A 14,367-nucleotide genomic window follows, 5' to 3' on the forward strand; every position below is an offset into this window, starting at 1 on the left:
CTGCACCTCTTAAGCCAGGTTCTGTGTAAAGGCTGTCTTGTACAGCGGGCATTTACCTTAAAGGGATCCATGTATAAAGTGGATATAGAGGCAAAAGGTGATCATTGTTGACCTTATTTGCATTTGCCTACCTTCTGGCTTGTCTGGTATTTGTGGATGAGTGTAATAATGCTTCTACCCCTTAATTTTAGGTGGAAGGGTTTTCCATCACCTTTACCTGCCATAACTTATATATATATATATATAGTTTTTGCCTGTTTATCTCTCTTATGCCATATAAATAACTTAATATACAGTCGTGTGAAAAAGAAAGTACAACCTCTTTGAATTATATGGTTTGGTCATGTTAGTATGTGTGGGTGCGTTATTGTGTGAACATGTGTCTTTGGGTATGTTAGCATGTGTGTGATTGGTTGTGTTTGAGTATTTGGGTATGTTTGTGTGGGTGTCTGCGTGTGTACAATCGTGTGAAAGAGAAAGTACACCCACTTTGAATTCTATGGTTTTACATATCAGGACATAATCATCTGTCCCCAAGCAGGTCTAAACATCAGGTAAATACAACATCCGATGAACAACACATGACACTGTGTCATGATTTACTCAACAAAAATAAAGCAAAAATGGTGAAGCCATGTGTGAACAACTAAGTACACCGTAGTATTCAACAGCTTATAGAACCACATTTAGCAGCAATAACTTGAAGTAATAGTTTTCTGAATGACTTTATCAGTCTCTCGCATTGTTGTGGAGGAATTTTGGCCCACTTTTCTTTACTTTAGTTCTTTTGATTGAGGTCTGGACTTTGACTGGGCAATTGCCCTTGATTATTCTTTTTTAGCCAGTCTGTTGTAGATTTGCTTGTGTACTTGGGATCATTGTCCTGTTGTATGACTCAATTTCAGCCAGGCTTTAGCTGTTGGACAGATGGCCTCACATTTGGCTCTAGAATACTTTGTTATACAGAGGAGTTCATGGTTGACTCAATGACTCCAAGGTTTCCAGGTCTTGCAAAACAAGCCCACTCCACCACCCTGCTTGACAGTTGGTATGAGTTGTGTGTGCTGATATGCTGTGTTTGGTTTTTGCCAAACGTGGCACTGTGCATTATGGCCAAACATCTCCACTTTGGTCTCATCTGTTCAGATGCAACTTTGCAAACCTAAGCCATGCTGTAATGTTCTTTTTAAAGAGAATAGACTTTCTCCTACCAACTTTCCCAAGCAAACCATACTTGTTCGGTCTTTTTCTAACTGTACTGTTGTGAACTATAACATTTAACATGCTGAGGCCTGTAGAGACTAAGATGAAACTCTTGGGTTTTTTGCAATTTCTCTGAGCACTGCACAGTCTGACATTGGACGGTGAATTTGCTGGAATGTCTGCTCCTGGAAATATTGGCAACTATCTTAAATGTTTTCCACTTTTGAATAATCTTTCTCACTGTAGAATTATGTACTTTAACTTATTAGGAAATGGCCTTATAACCCTTCCCAGATTAATGGGCAGCAACAATTGCTTCTCTAAGATTATTGCTGATGTCTTTCCTCCTTGGTATTGTGTTAACACACCTGAATGTTCCAGACCAGCAAACTGCTAAAGCCTTAGCTTTTATAGAGTTGGTAACACTTCCTGATCATCGATTAATCAAGGGCATTTGATTAGTAGCACTTGTCTGTTGCTTAGCATCTTAATTTCTATGGAAGCAGTAAGGGTGTACTTATTTTTTCCACACATGGCTTCTCCATTTGGCTTTATTTTTGTTGAAAAAAATCAAGTCTAATATGTCATGTGTTGTTGTTCATCTGAGGTTGTATTTATCTAATTTTTAGACCTGCTAAGGAACAGATGATTGTTATTATGTTCCGATATGTAAAATCATAGAATTGAAAGTAGGTGTAGATTCTTTCACACGACTGTATGTGCCATTCCAAAAAAATTACAGTATTTATACTTATGTTTCATGTGTCAGATCATACAATCACATTGGGATAACTTATTAGAAAAATACAAACAGAGCAATTTATACAATGATACTATAGGGAGATAGTATAGTATCTTCATTTTGGTGTTACAGCCATATAGTCTTTGCTGCCCACAGAAAGCAGAGGCAAAACAATGCTGGACCCCTTTCTAAAGTCTTCTCTATGGATACACTGTAATCTTCAAGTAATGAGTTTCAACATAGCCAGAATTCCCACAGTACCGTCAATTATTCCACTAACTAGGTAACTGGATTTATGTCACATGACAGCTCATTAACAAGAAAGTGTAATGTGTTATTTAGCAGATCATAGCAATCTTATTCCTTCTGGGAAGGGCTATGTAATATGTTTATAGGAGGGAGCTTCCTGGAAATCTTTCCTCAGGGACTACACCCTTTATTCTCGTGTCTCCTCAAATGAGTGATTCTTTGTGGTTGACTCACTTCAGTGAACACTGAATTTTGATGAATTATAATTTGTAGCATTCATATCTGGACCCCGTGAATCCCCATATGATTACCAGAGCACACTAGGCTGCAACAGCAGGGTCATACAATCTCACGCATGTAATCTGGAGGGGAATATGTTTTTCATAATTTTAAACTTTATGAAAGTCATAATCTTTGATTTGTAGATTAACAGGTATATATAAAGGATTGCACAGATGTTCAAACAAATGTACACATCCCTTTTAAATAATTTTAATATGAAACCTGAGCTTCAAACATGTTCTAAAGTCTACAGCCCACTGTCGTATTCATGGATTAAGTGAGGTGAAACTCTGCTTCATGGCTTATTTTTAAAGATGAAGGAATGATGGGAACCTATGATGAACAGTCACTTTCACAGTGTTTAACATATCGAGTTTATCAAAACTACTTATAGCTTGTGCTTTTTGTATTAGAGACATTTCATTTAAATGTTTGCATCAGGAAGACTGTGGCAGAGTGCTATCTTATTTTAACATGTATGTCCTCTTTACATGGGTTTATTTTGCATTTAGAATTCTATAATGGAGGATTTTAGAAAAATAGTAGATCATGTTAGTGTGTAAGGGTGCAGGGTACACATAACTCCTATGATGTTTTACATACACACTGTTCAAATAACCAGTCACACTATAGCTTCTTTGACAGCAATACCGTTTAAAGTTTTAACTGCATACCTTAAAAAACCCACACAGTGGGCAAATATTTATTAGTGTTATTGGATTTCTTAAAGCGCACCATATCTATTCTCCCCCATTATATGATAATAATAATGATCTGTAAATTGCTATTCTTAGTGAATGTGTGTGTTTTTTAAATTTGCAAAAGCATGAATTGTCTTTAAGGTTTTGATCTCAATCAGAAATATACTTATATCTCCAAGAACACAACTAACAAATCAAACTACGTTTTTGTCTAATTGAAAAGATACAGTAGGGATAATTTGTCAATTAATAAAAAGTACATTAAAAATGTACCTATTTTTATAGAAAGTGTTTTCTATTGTGCCGAAATTAACAATTTAACAGACTAACAAACTAAACAATAATTTTAAAACTGATAGACTGTTTAATCTATTCATTTTTGTGTAGATGACACATTAAATTTTCTAAAGGAAATACATATACAATTGTCCCATTGCTGATTTCCTCAAAATCATGTGTCCGTATGTAAAGTATAACACCAGTAATCTTCAAACAATGCATAGATACTGATCACTGAGTTTACTTTTCACAACTGTCTCAAAATTATACTATTGTCAAAATAATTTACAAAAACCACAGTCTCCTCTAGCCTTTTCCAGGATCCTAAAATGTCCCCTTCCTCCCAAGTAAAACTCTTTCTCATGCACCTGTTATATGCATATGGCAAAGCATTCTAATTTAGAACAATGCAACTAGTAAGAGCTAACAAGAACTTAAACTTATATCTGTCTACATGCTGCTGTGTCCAGTCTGCTATGTCAGTGCTCCTCAACCCTCAATCCTCAAGGCACACCTAACAGTTCATGAGTTAGGTATTACTCATGTATGTCTAAGGTATTTAAGGTGGTTATGTTTGTTAATTATGCAACATCTTTGACACACGTGAGTAATACCTAAATCTTGGACTGTTAGTTGTGCCTTGAGGAGAGGGTTGCTATGGGGCCATAAATAAACACTCTAATATTCTATGGAAGAGCACTGAAAGGGTGATGGGACATCTAAACTTTCTGCTGTAGCATATTATATACATGTCAAGTTACAGTGCAATCCTGACACTAAAATGATTTTGCACTCTGATAACGCTAGATCACTTGACAGAGTGGTATAAAATGATTTTTTCATGTCAAGAAAAATAGTTGTTTAAGTGTAGAAGGCATTTCGGGTTAAGTCTTTAATGCTGCCCTGGTGTTGTATTTTATCATTTTATATATCAGCGATTGTGCATATTGCACTTTTAATCTGTTGAACATAAAATGTATTTTAATTGAGTCTTTCCATGACAAACCCAAGCATTACACTGTGACTTGTCATTTTGATGTATTTTAGGCTTTACTGGTCTGCAGACTTAAGTGTGAGTAGTAGATCTTAATTTGAATAATTATGAAAAGGTTTCTTAGGAAAAGGCTTAAAGGCTTATAAATAATTTAAAAAAAACAATAAAGTGAGCTAAGTGATGTCATTGTGACATCACTGGCATTAATAATATGTTCAAGAGGTCCCTAAGAGGACCTCTAACCATTTAAAAAAAAAACTAAATATATAAAAAATACAAAAAAATACAAAAAATAAAATTTAAAAAATAAAAAATATGTATGAAAAAGATAATAAAAAAATTAAAAAACCTTACATCCCATTGCCCTAACACAACATCTACCCAGTATAACCCTCCTGCCCCTGTTCACAACCCCCAAACCCATTAAGCCATAAGCATAAAAATTCTACGAATAATGTTCTTTATAAGTGCTAGAAACGTATGGAAAATCTATATAAATTAGGTATTTCTGAAATCAGGACACCTGAATTGATAAACTTGGAGGGGATTTTCCATCACTTTACCTAATGTTGTGAGGATTCAGAGGGAAAATCTATAAAAAAATAAATTAGGTGTTTCTTTCAAATTTTCGCTAGTTTTTACTAAATTTCTCATTCTAAATTTTCAGCTAATCATCTAACTATGGTATCAAAAGAAAGTTCTATCGCTCCTTGAAAAAACAATATATAGTTTACATGGGCACACTATTCACAGGAAAAGAGAATAATCGCTGAACCAAATGGCAAAATTGCTCCAAGATTGAGGTACCAAAAACCCCTGGGATTGAAGGGGTTAATTTGCTACTTTTTACACACACAAATCTATGATCTATTTTTTATAACAATACATTATCAGCACCTGTTCTTGTAAACACTTTCTCAATCTTCCACACCTTGTTCTGTTATAATTGGTGAGAAATGTACATCTTCCTCATATACCCTCCTCAATTCAAAAATGCTTTTTCTTAATCCTTTGTCTGCGGTTTCCACTTTAAAATCTCAGCTAATTTCCACATATTAGACAGAAATTTATCTGGCAGGGAGGACTGCAAATAATTTGTTAATATAAAGCAGCCAGAGAAGTTGCTGGGAAGAGGAGAAAATGATTGCGGATGCGAGAGCGGGGCCCTCTCTGTGGCTTTCACAGTGATAGGTGCATTGAAATTAAGGGTCCGTCCCCTGCTGTAGCACACAACCTTAATGGTGATGACCTGGTTATTGCTTAGAAGCACAGTTATATAAGGATAACATGATCTATTGCCTGTGACAGGTTTAGAGGGCTTAAAGTTCAGTCCCATATAGAAGAAAGATGACCAGATGACAATGATATGTTTAATGCATTATTCATCATGACATAAAAGTTGAAAGCATTATCTTATTCCTATAAGTGCAGTACACCACCTAACCTAGAGTTATTAATTGATTTTAACGTTTGTTAATCATCTTTTCTGCATACCTTTTCTGTGAGCTTTAATAATCTAATGTCCTATGCAGCCTCATTATCACTAATTATTTAATTATTAAGTATATTAAAATACTTTGGAGGTACTTTTTACTCGTAAGTACTTACCTTTATTATAAGCTATATTGCTAGAACCTCCCAGGAACCATCCCGGGGCTGACTAGCATGTAAGGATATCATATAGGGGGCAGGAAATGTATTACATCAAATACATCTGCTGCAAGCCAAAGGCTGGGGGCAGCTGTAGGGGTAAATTTATATTCCGTAAAATCCACCCCAAGCATTTTTAATGAGGACCACAAGAAAATAGAGGTGTATATGATGGCTGAACATGGCCATGTGGATTTTGGTACAAAAGGTTACGATGGTCAGTGATTGCATTGGAGAATCTGGAAGTAAAAAATACCTTAAGCATAACAAACATTTAATATAAAGAGCATAAATTTGACATCAAGTATTTGACCTAAAATATTATGTTCTGTGATGTAATGTTTTAATTTGCATTCTGTAGTGATGGAACAATTAAACACATCTGAAGTCTTAGTTGAATGGAGGTAATTCCTGGAGCTATGCAATATCGAGCTGATTTCATCATATTCTACATTTATTTAATATCTGAGCATCCCGGTTGGTGCTTTTCTCATTGCTATATCACAGTTGAAATTGTTTATTGAATACATGTGGCAATTTATGGGGTTTTTTTTATAATCAGAACCATTTGATTGACACCTTTAGTAAACCACTGCATTAGAAAATGTATTAAAGGGTTAACAATAGAACCGTCTGAGGGTCAGCTCATTTACAAGGTCCCTGGCTATGAATATTTTGACAGGTGAGGGATATTGTTTCATTTGGCTGAGTATTTTGACTGATGAAGGAATACATGTTGCAAAGAAAGTAAATATGCTGCCTTAGACTATGAAGCACAGCCTTTTCTTAGTGTAGAAGCCCTAATAAGTGTACCAGATCACTTTCCATCACATTTGTTCTTTTTACCTATATTTTATCACATGCATCTTTTTATTTAACAGTGTCTATTAAATGGAGTATTTGACAGCAAAGATATAAAGTTTGCTGGATTGGTGTAGTTCATTTTTTTTTTTATTTTTTTTTTTACAATTAACTCCCCTTAGGTTATATACATCAGTCTCTTCAACACTGATGTCTTTACAATATCATCCCACGAGCACATGAATTAACCTTTAGTGGCTCAGTTATTCTGACAGATCCATCTGTTCTAATGCAGGGATGTCCCCAAAGGAAAGGTATTGCATTTTCTATTTTCTATGTTAAAGCCCCACCCCCACAAACACTGTTCATTTCCACTGCTAAATAGGGCTTGTCAAAATTTTATTAACCCAAAACATAAAAATGCATGTATTGTTAACTGTTTTTCTACCAGTTTTTCTTTCATGTTTGAAACACCGTATTAACTAGCACACATCTGGGCTCCTATTTACAAATAGTTGTCCATTTTGCTTCTTTTTAAAAAGTATTTTACAACTGATGCCAAAAAAGCAGGGGAGTTCAATCTGTGCTATAAACGCCTTTAGTGTAATGATCTTCATGGCAAATGTGAGACCAAAAATCTGTGAGCCCATTTTTGACTAATTTTTTTGCTGTTGTCTTTCTTTGTGGAGGTGTTACTGCTAATTTGTTTTCTAGTGGACAATTCAAGGTACATGTCCATATTAGTGGTGTGCATAGTTAATTGATCAGGTGAACTAAAGCTAATTATAAAAGTAATTTACAGACTTACTTTGGGAAATATACCCCAATGAATTTCCAGCAGGAATCTAGTTACTGTACAATCTCACTCATCTTCACCAGCTCATTAGCAATGTCATCCTATCTTAGCTTTTTAAGGGGGAATGGATGGTTACTGGAATATCTGTCTGGACAAAGTAACCAAACGTTCAGCTTCATTCCTTGATAGAACAGTGTTGACAGGTAATCAAGCTCAGACATCCTACCTGACACTGGGCTAAGAAAATACATTGTTTGCATCTTTTCTTCTTATACTTCTGAGGGAGTATGTTAAACACATTGAAGTTTCAATTCTATGTAAGAAAGATTAGTGGGCCCAGTAAACTGTATTGTAGGTTACATTATATGGGCTGAGAGATCTACCACCACACATGTACATGGTGCATACCACTATGTCATACACAGCCGACAGACTTAACCCATCACAGCCTGCATATTGTTTAGACCATTCCTGGTAACTCGTGTATTTGGGAGAACAATGGCATGAATATAGTTTTGCACGTCAATAAGAAACCCTCAAAAACCTGACATATATTTCTGTCATGCAAATAACCAGAAAAAATGCTTCTATATTAAACCATAGTCTGCAGTATATCTCTACCGGTTTAACTTTAATGGTTCAAAATTTTCCTTTTCGTTTTCCCCTTGTGTGAGTTTGCTGAAATGCGACTGTGATCCAAAGCCAGTGTTACAACGTAGTAAAACTGTGAATCAATTTCCCACGGAGCTTAAAATCTAGTTCTGAAACAGCAGAAAATAAATTTACCTGTAGATACACACCTGACCTTTCCAGTATGCCTGGGAACCACTTGCACGTGCTCACTTAAAATTCCAAATGAACACTAATAAGCCTTAAAATCTGACTGCATTGTTGACTCTCATTCCACATACATAATATCTCTGTTTTTCAAATGTTACTATTTTGTGGTAAACACAAACTCTTTTCTATCTCTCTCCAATTTCCTGATGTTTGCTGCTCATAGTCTAGGTACTGAAGTGAATGATACTTTGGACAATAAAAAACTTGCATTTCTTTCTCACGATACAGGTATATGCTGAGGATTGGAGTGTCTGTAAGGGTTTCCACAGATATCGAATTTTAGAAAAAAGATGTCTATTATATATAAAGTCTCTAATAGGTGACATTCCATATCTCTCTTCTCCTACAACTAATACAATTATTTCAATTATACAATTTATTTCAAACTGATAGTACGAAAATTGTTGCAAGTTTCTCTTAAACTAATCACGATTAAATTGAAAAGTTAACCCTTGTTTCCATTTCCATAATGAAATTTTTTGCTTCCATATTTTTGCCTTAAATTTATTTCCATCAGGAGAGAAGTGATATATAAAAAGAAAAATTGCTAAAAAAAACTTGCAGAAAAAAGTATATAAGTTCTGTTGGTGACAAATGTAACATGTTCATCACACCATGTTTTAATTTTCACCCTGAATTTAACAAAAGGAAAAAATAAGAACCCTCGGGATGTATGCAAATCGTATTCAAACACTTGCATTGTGAGCAATTTATCTTGTTCTAAAATGATTTAAACTGATGTACTATACATAACATAGATCTCCCACAACCTTTTCAATTTGCTTTAATATCTACTACGTATTTCTTCTTTAATCTCAAGTCATATGTTAATATGTTGATATTAATATTTTTCGCTTTCCTTTAAAATACCCCTTATGCCTCACTGCATAAGTTTATTTTTCTAATTCTTTCTCTCACTAATGAATTCTTTGTGGGCACAGGAATAAACAAGCTTTCACTGTGGGTAAGGGAGCTGATCAGTCCTTTTAGTATGGTTCATCATGTATAGGAGTAGTCTGTGTCAGGGATACCACCATCTCTATATCCTCTGTGAGTGCTGTATCCTATCGTGTGGGTACTTTTATAAAGACTAGTGCCGTTAGATGGAAATATGGTATGGATCACATATTCTTCCTTGGCCCGGTGAGGATTTATAGGCAGCATCTGAAGCCCAGGACCTCTGATTTCCAAGATTGAATTATCTTTCTTGGTACCAGACTCAACATAATCATCCTTCTTCCGGCTTCCACGGCTGTATGCTCTGTCACGGGTCAGCAGTTGCCCAGCCCGGTGGACATACCAGCAGATGGATGCCAAAATGAGAAAGAGGAAGACGAGAGTGACAGCACCTCCTATAATGCCTGCTAGTGGCAATCCAGCAAGGGGGTCAGCATTTTGCTCACGGTTAAGTGTAGTAGTAGGACCATAAACATCTGCTGTCTCTGCCTTGGCACAAACAGGCGACTCATCTGCAAGGTAAGTATTCGCTGTGTCCATGCTTACCATGCAAATTATGTAGGTAGAGCGGGGCTCCAGGGCGGTAAGTAGATACTCTGTCTTGTCTCCCTGAACTAAGGTTTCTGTAATAGAGCCTACCGCCGGGCTGTGTCCTAACCTTAGCCAGCTAAGTCGGAATGAGCTTGCAGGGAGAGATGATTTCCATGTGATTCGAATGCTGTCAGAGGTTAATGGCTTCACATTAATCACCAGGGTTTTTGTTCCAGCTCCAGTTTCCATGGGGTAGTCTAAACTAGACTCTGGCAGTCGAATACCTGGCCGTTTAGACTTCAGAGTAAAAAGGGAACCCTGGGGTGGAGTAGTGACTACAGTTCCTGCAGGAGTGGCACGAGCGGATACTGCATTGTTTTGTGGTCCTCCTTCAAAACACTCATCCATCTCATGTGTGATATCCTTGATGGCCATCCCCCGAACCTTCTCAGGACCCTGGCACATTAATCCTCTTACATTTACTACAGAGGCTCGAGCTTTTACCCAGTCTCTCAGCCATATAAGATTGCAGCCACAAAACCAAGGATTGTTCCTGAGAAAGAGTTGACTGAGACTCTCCAGGTCATCAAAAAGGCCACGAGGAAGAGCAGTGAGGTTATTATTGGACAGATCTAATCTTTGCAGTTGCCTCATCTTTGACAAAGTATTGTATGGGATATGGGTAATGGCATTGTCCTGTAAGTAGAGCTTCTGTAAATGACTGGTGGGCAGATTTAGTGGAGGGGCTGCAAGTGAATTTCGAACTAGTGACAATTCTGTCAAATTCTGAAGACGGCTGAAAGTATCATCTGCAATGCGCTGGTTGGCCAATAGATTTCCATCTAGTACTAGTCTCCGCAAGCTGTTAAGGCCTTTAAAGGCATGAAGTGGAATAGTGGAGATCCGGTTGTCATCTAACCTCAGCTCTTCCAATGTGCGTGGCAAGCCATTAGGAATGCTGCTGAGGTGATTGCGTGAGAGAAAAAGCAAACGAAGTTGCCGGCTATCCATGAAAGCATCATCCTCAATGCTGACAGTGGACACGGAATTGTCGTCCAAGTGGAGCTTCTCTAATAATGGAATGCGGGAGAGAGCATCACGTGTTACACTTCGTATATTGTTATCTTGGAGATGAAGCTCCCGAAGTGAACGGGGCAGGTTAAGGGGAAATTCATCAAGGTCATTCTCGTACAAGTATATAACTCGTACGTTGATCTTGGTCTTTAGCTCGGGTGGGACACCAGCATTGTTGATCTGATTGTTCTGGAGGTAGAGGGTAGTTGCATCATCTGGTATGTCTGCTGGGATAGAAGTCAGGCCTCTGTCATTACAGTAGATAAAACCATTGTCACAACGGCATACATAAGGGCAGGTAGTGCTATCTATCACCTCTGTCAAAAAGGCAATAAGTCCATAACACAGGAAAAGCCAATCGCGTAAGTCCAAGGTAGCTGTACTCATTGCAACAGTGGTGACAGTAACTGTAGTGGTGGCTGCTGCTGAAGCAGCTGCCGCTGCTGTGGTGGTAGTGGTGGTCATGGTGATTGCCATTTTGTCAGTAAAAGTCACTTTTATCCAGTTTTACCCAGTGATTGGGGCCTTTTTGGCTCAGATATTTGGATCTTCTTCCTGGAAGAAAGAGAAGTGCAGTCAGAAAGATTTGGACTAAGACAAAAAAAAAATACAGAAACAAAACTTTATTTTGCAAATTATTGCAGATTTGGTACGCATTCATACCTGTGACATTTTTTTCAAACTGCATACACCCATATATTGTTGCTATTTGTTAGATTTTTCAATTACAAGAATCACTGTGTTCATTTTTATCCATAAATATATATGAAAAGAACATTAGAATATGAAAAGAACATTAGACAATAGGTATTTATAGAATGACTGGTTCTGATAAATTAAAATGAAGCCATTTGAAAATAGTGGCTTAGCAATTTATGAATATTTCTTAAATATTTTAAAATACACAATGTGGAAATATCTTGTCTGGATTCACGGGAGGAGGATATAATCTTGCCTCTTTACAGGTCATTGGTAAGACCTCACCTTGAGTATGCGGTACAATTTTGGGCACCAGTCCTTAAAAAGGACATTATGGAACTAGACAAAGTGCAAAGGAGGGCTACAAAATTAATAAGGGGATTGGGAGATACTAGTTGTGAGACTAAAAAAGTTAAAATTATATACACTGGAAAAATGTCTTAGAGGGGATATGATATATATGCACCGAAATGAAAATTCTGGACCTGAAAATTTAGCATTCACTTGACTGAAACCGAAAATGACCCCCCCCCACACCTTTAAAAACAAAAACACTTTTATATATATGGCCAGACTGGTTTCTGATGGAGTTTATTGTATATATATATATATATATATATATATATATAAAATACTAGGCCAGACACTAAAGTGGTAGGCCTACACCACATCAATGTTTGGCTTAGTATATAGTGATTGGGGTTATGCTGCATTATTGTCAATGTCTGGCTCAATGTATAGTGATAGGTGTTGTGTTGTACCACGGTCAGTGCGTGCGTCAGTATATAGCGATAGATCTTCTGCTGTACCACTGTCAGTGTTTGCCTCAGTATATAATGATAGCAGTTATGCTGTACCACCCTAAATGTTTGCCTCAGCATATAGGGATAGCAGTTATGCTGTACCACCGTCAATGTTTGCCTTAGTATATAATGATAGCAGTTATGCTGTACCACCGTCAATGTTTGCCTTAGTATATACTGATAGCAGTTATGCTGTAACACGGTCAATGTTTGCCTAACGATAGAAGCTATGCAGTTTTAAAGAGTGTGTGTGTGGGTGTCCCATGTACAGGATCCGCCCCAGGTGCCAAATACTCTAGGTACGCCCCTGCGCACAACAGTTTTTCTAAAAAAAATTTTTATCCTTTATGCGGCCTGGAGCCTCCGCTCATGATTTGCTCGTAATTTACTTATGCAGTGAGAATTTCACTTTTAAAAAAAACATTACAGTAAGTAATACTGTTGTGTAACTAATACTACATTATCACACTATAATGTAGTGTTATTAACCATGAGCGAGCTGTACCAAAAATATAGAATAACAATTTAAATTTAACATTTGCAGACGCATATTGTGCGCACAAAATTTTGGCTCTGGGAAAATTTTTGCACAAGAGAAATTTTCTGCGCACACCACCTAAGAAAAATTAGAGGGAACATTGCTTGTAACTCCCCCTAAACCTAACCCTAACTCCATCTAACTAATTACAAGCATTGCTTTTGGACAGTATCAATGCATGTGATTGGCTGTAGAAGCGATCACTTTCATGGAAGTGCGAGGGATCTACTGTAGACTGACTACTCTAGTCATGGAGTGGTCAGCTACAGTGATGCTCCCATGCGGCAATGTGGGAACAATTATACCGTATCTGCTCGATTATAAGACGACCCCCAAAATCTGAATATTAATTTATGAAAAAAAGAAAAGGCCTGAATATAAGACGACCCAATAGGAAAAAAGTTTTACCAGTAAATGTTAATCCATGTAAACTATGTGAACTATTGTTTGTTAATAAAAGCTACGATTGAGAAATATTTTGTTTTTATTTCCTTTTTTTTTCTTTAAAAAAGCACCAAACTTTTAGGGGGCGGCCTATATACAGGGACGGCCTATATCCGAGCCAATACGGTATGTATCAGTAACCTGTGTTCTTTTTATTGACATGAAAATCTGATGTTTCCAGTCCTCCATGACTGAAATATTATATTGTTCACTTTTATAAATGAAAAGCTATGGCTCAGTAAATGTAAAATTGTCACCTTTTGTTACAGGTTCATTTTAAAAAAAAGTTCAGTAGTTTCGTGGTGTAAGCTTTGTTGGTTTGTATTGTTGACACTATTTATTTAGAATTCTGCCACCTTCCATATACAGTGAAGGAAAAAAATATTTGATCCCCTACTGACTTTGTACGTTTGCCCACTGACAAAGACGGTCTGTAATTGTAATGGTAGGTTTATTTGAAAAGTGAGAGACAGAATAGCAAAAATCCAGAATAACGCATTTCAAATAAGTTATAAATTGATTTGCATTTTATTCAGTGAAATTAGTATTTGACCCCTTTGCAAAACATGACTTAGTACTTGGTGGCAAAACCCTTGTTGGCAATCACAGAGGTCAGATGTTTCTTGTAGTTGGCCAGCAGGTTTGCACACATCTCAGGAGGGATTTTGTTCCTGTCCTCTTTGCAGATCCTCTCCAAGTCATTAAGGTTTCGAGGCTGGTGTTTGGCAACTCGAACCTTCAGCTCCCTCCACAGATTTTCTATGGGATTAAGGTCTGGAGACTG

The 14,367-nt window shown here is 36.9% G+C and overlaps 2 protein-coding genes across 4 annotated transcripts in view; one reads left to right on the plus strand and one right to left on the minus strand.

Annotated features, from left to right (window-relative positions):
- Nucleotides 1–14,367, plus strand: part of MACROD1 (mono-ADP ribosylhydrolase 1) — a 362,985-nt gene that overhangs the window by 199,394 nt on the left and 149,224 nt on the right. The gene's annotated exons all lie outside the window — the stretch shown is intronic.
- FLRT1 (fibronectin leucine rich transmembrane protein 1) overlaps nucleotides 8,896–14,367 on the minus strand; it is a 130,441-nt gene continuing 124,969 nt past the window's right edge. The window contains exon 3 of the mRNA XM_053448671.1: nucleotides 8,896–11,654. Within this exon, the coding sequence (XP_053304646.1) occupies nucleotides 9,537–11,576 (2,040 nt within the window). The 5' untranslated portion in view covers nucleotides 11,577–11,654 and the 3' untranslated portion in view covers nucleotides 8,896–9,536. The remainder of the gene's footprint in view (nucleotides 11,655–14,367) is intronic.

Source organism: Spea bombifrons, chromosome 10 (assembly GCF_027358695.1).
Source record: "Spea bombifrons isolate aSpeBom1 chromosome 10, aSpeBom1.2.pri, whole genome shotgun sequence".
Taxonomy (NCBI): domain Eukaryota; kingdom Metazoa; phylum Chordata; class Amphibia; order Anura; family Pelobatidae; genus Spea; species Spea bombifrons.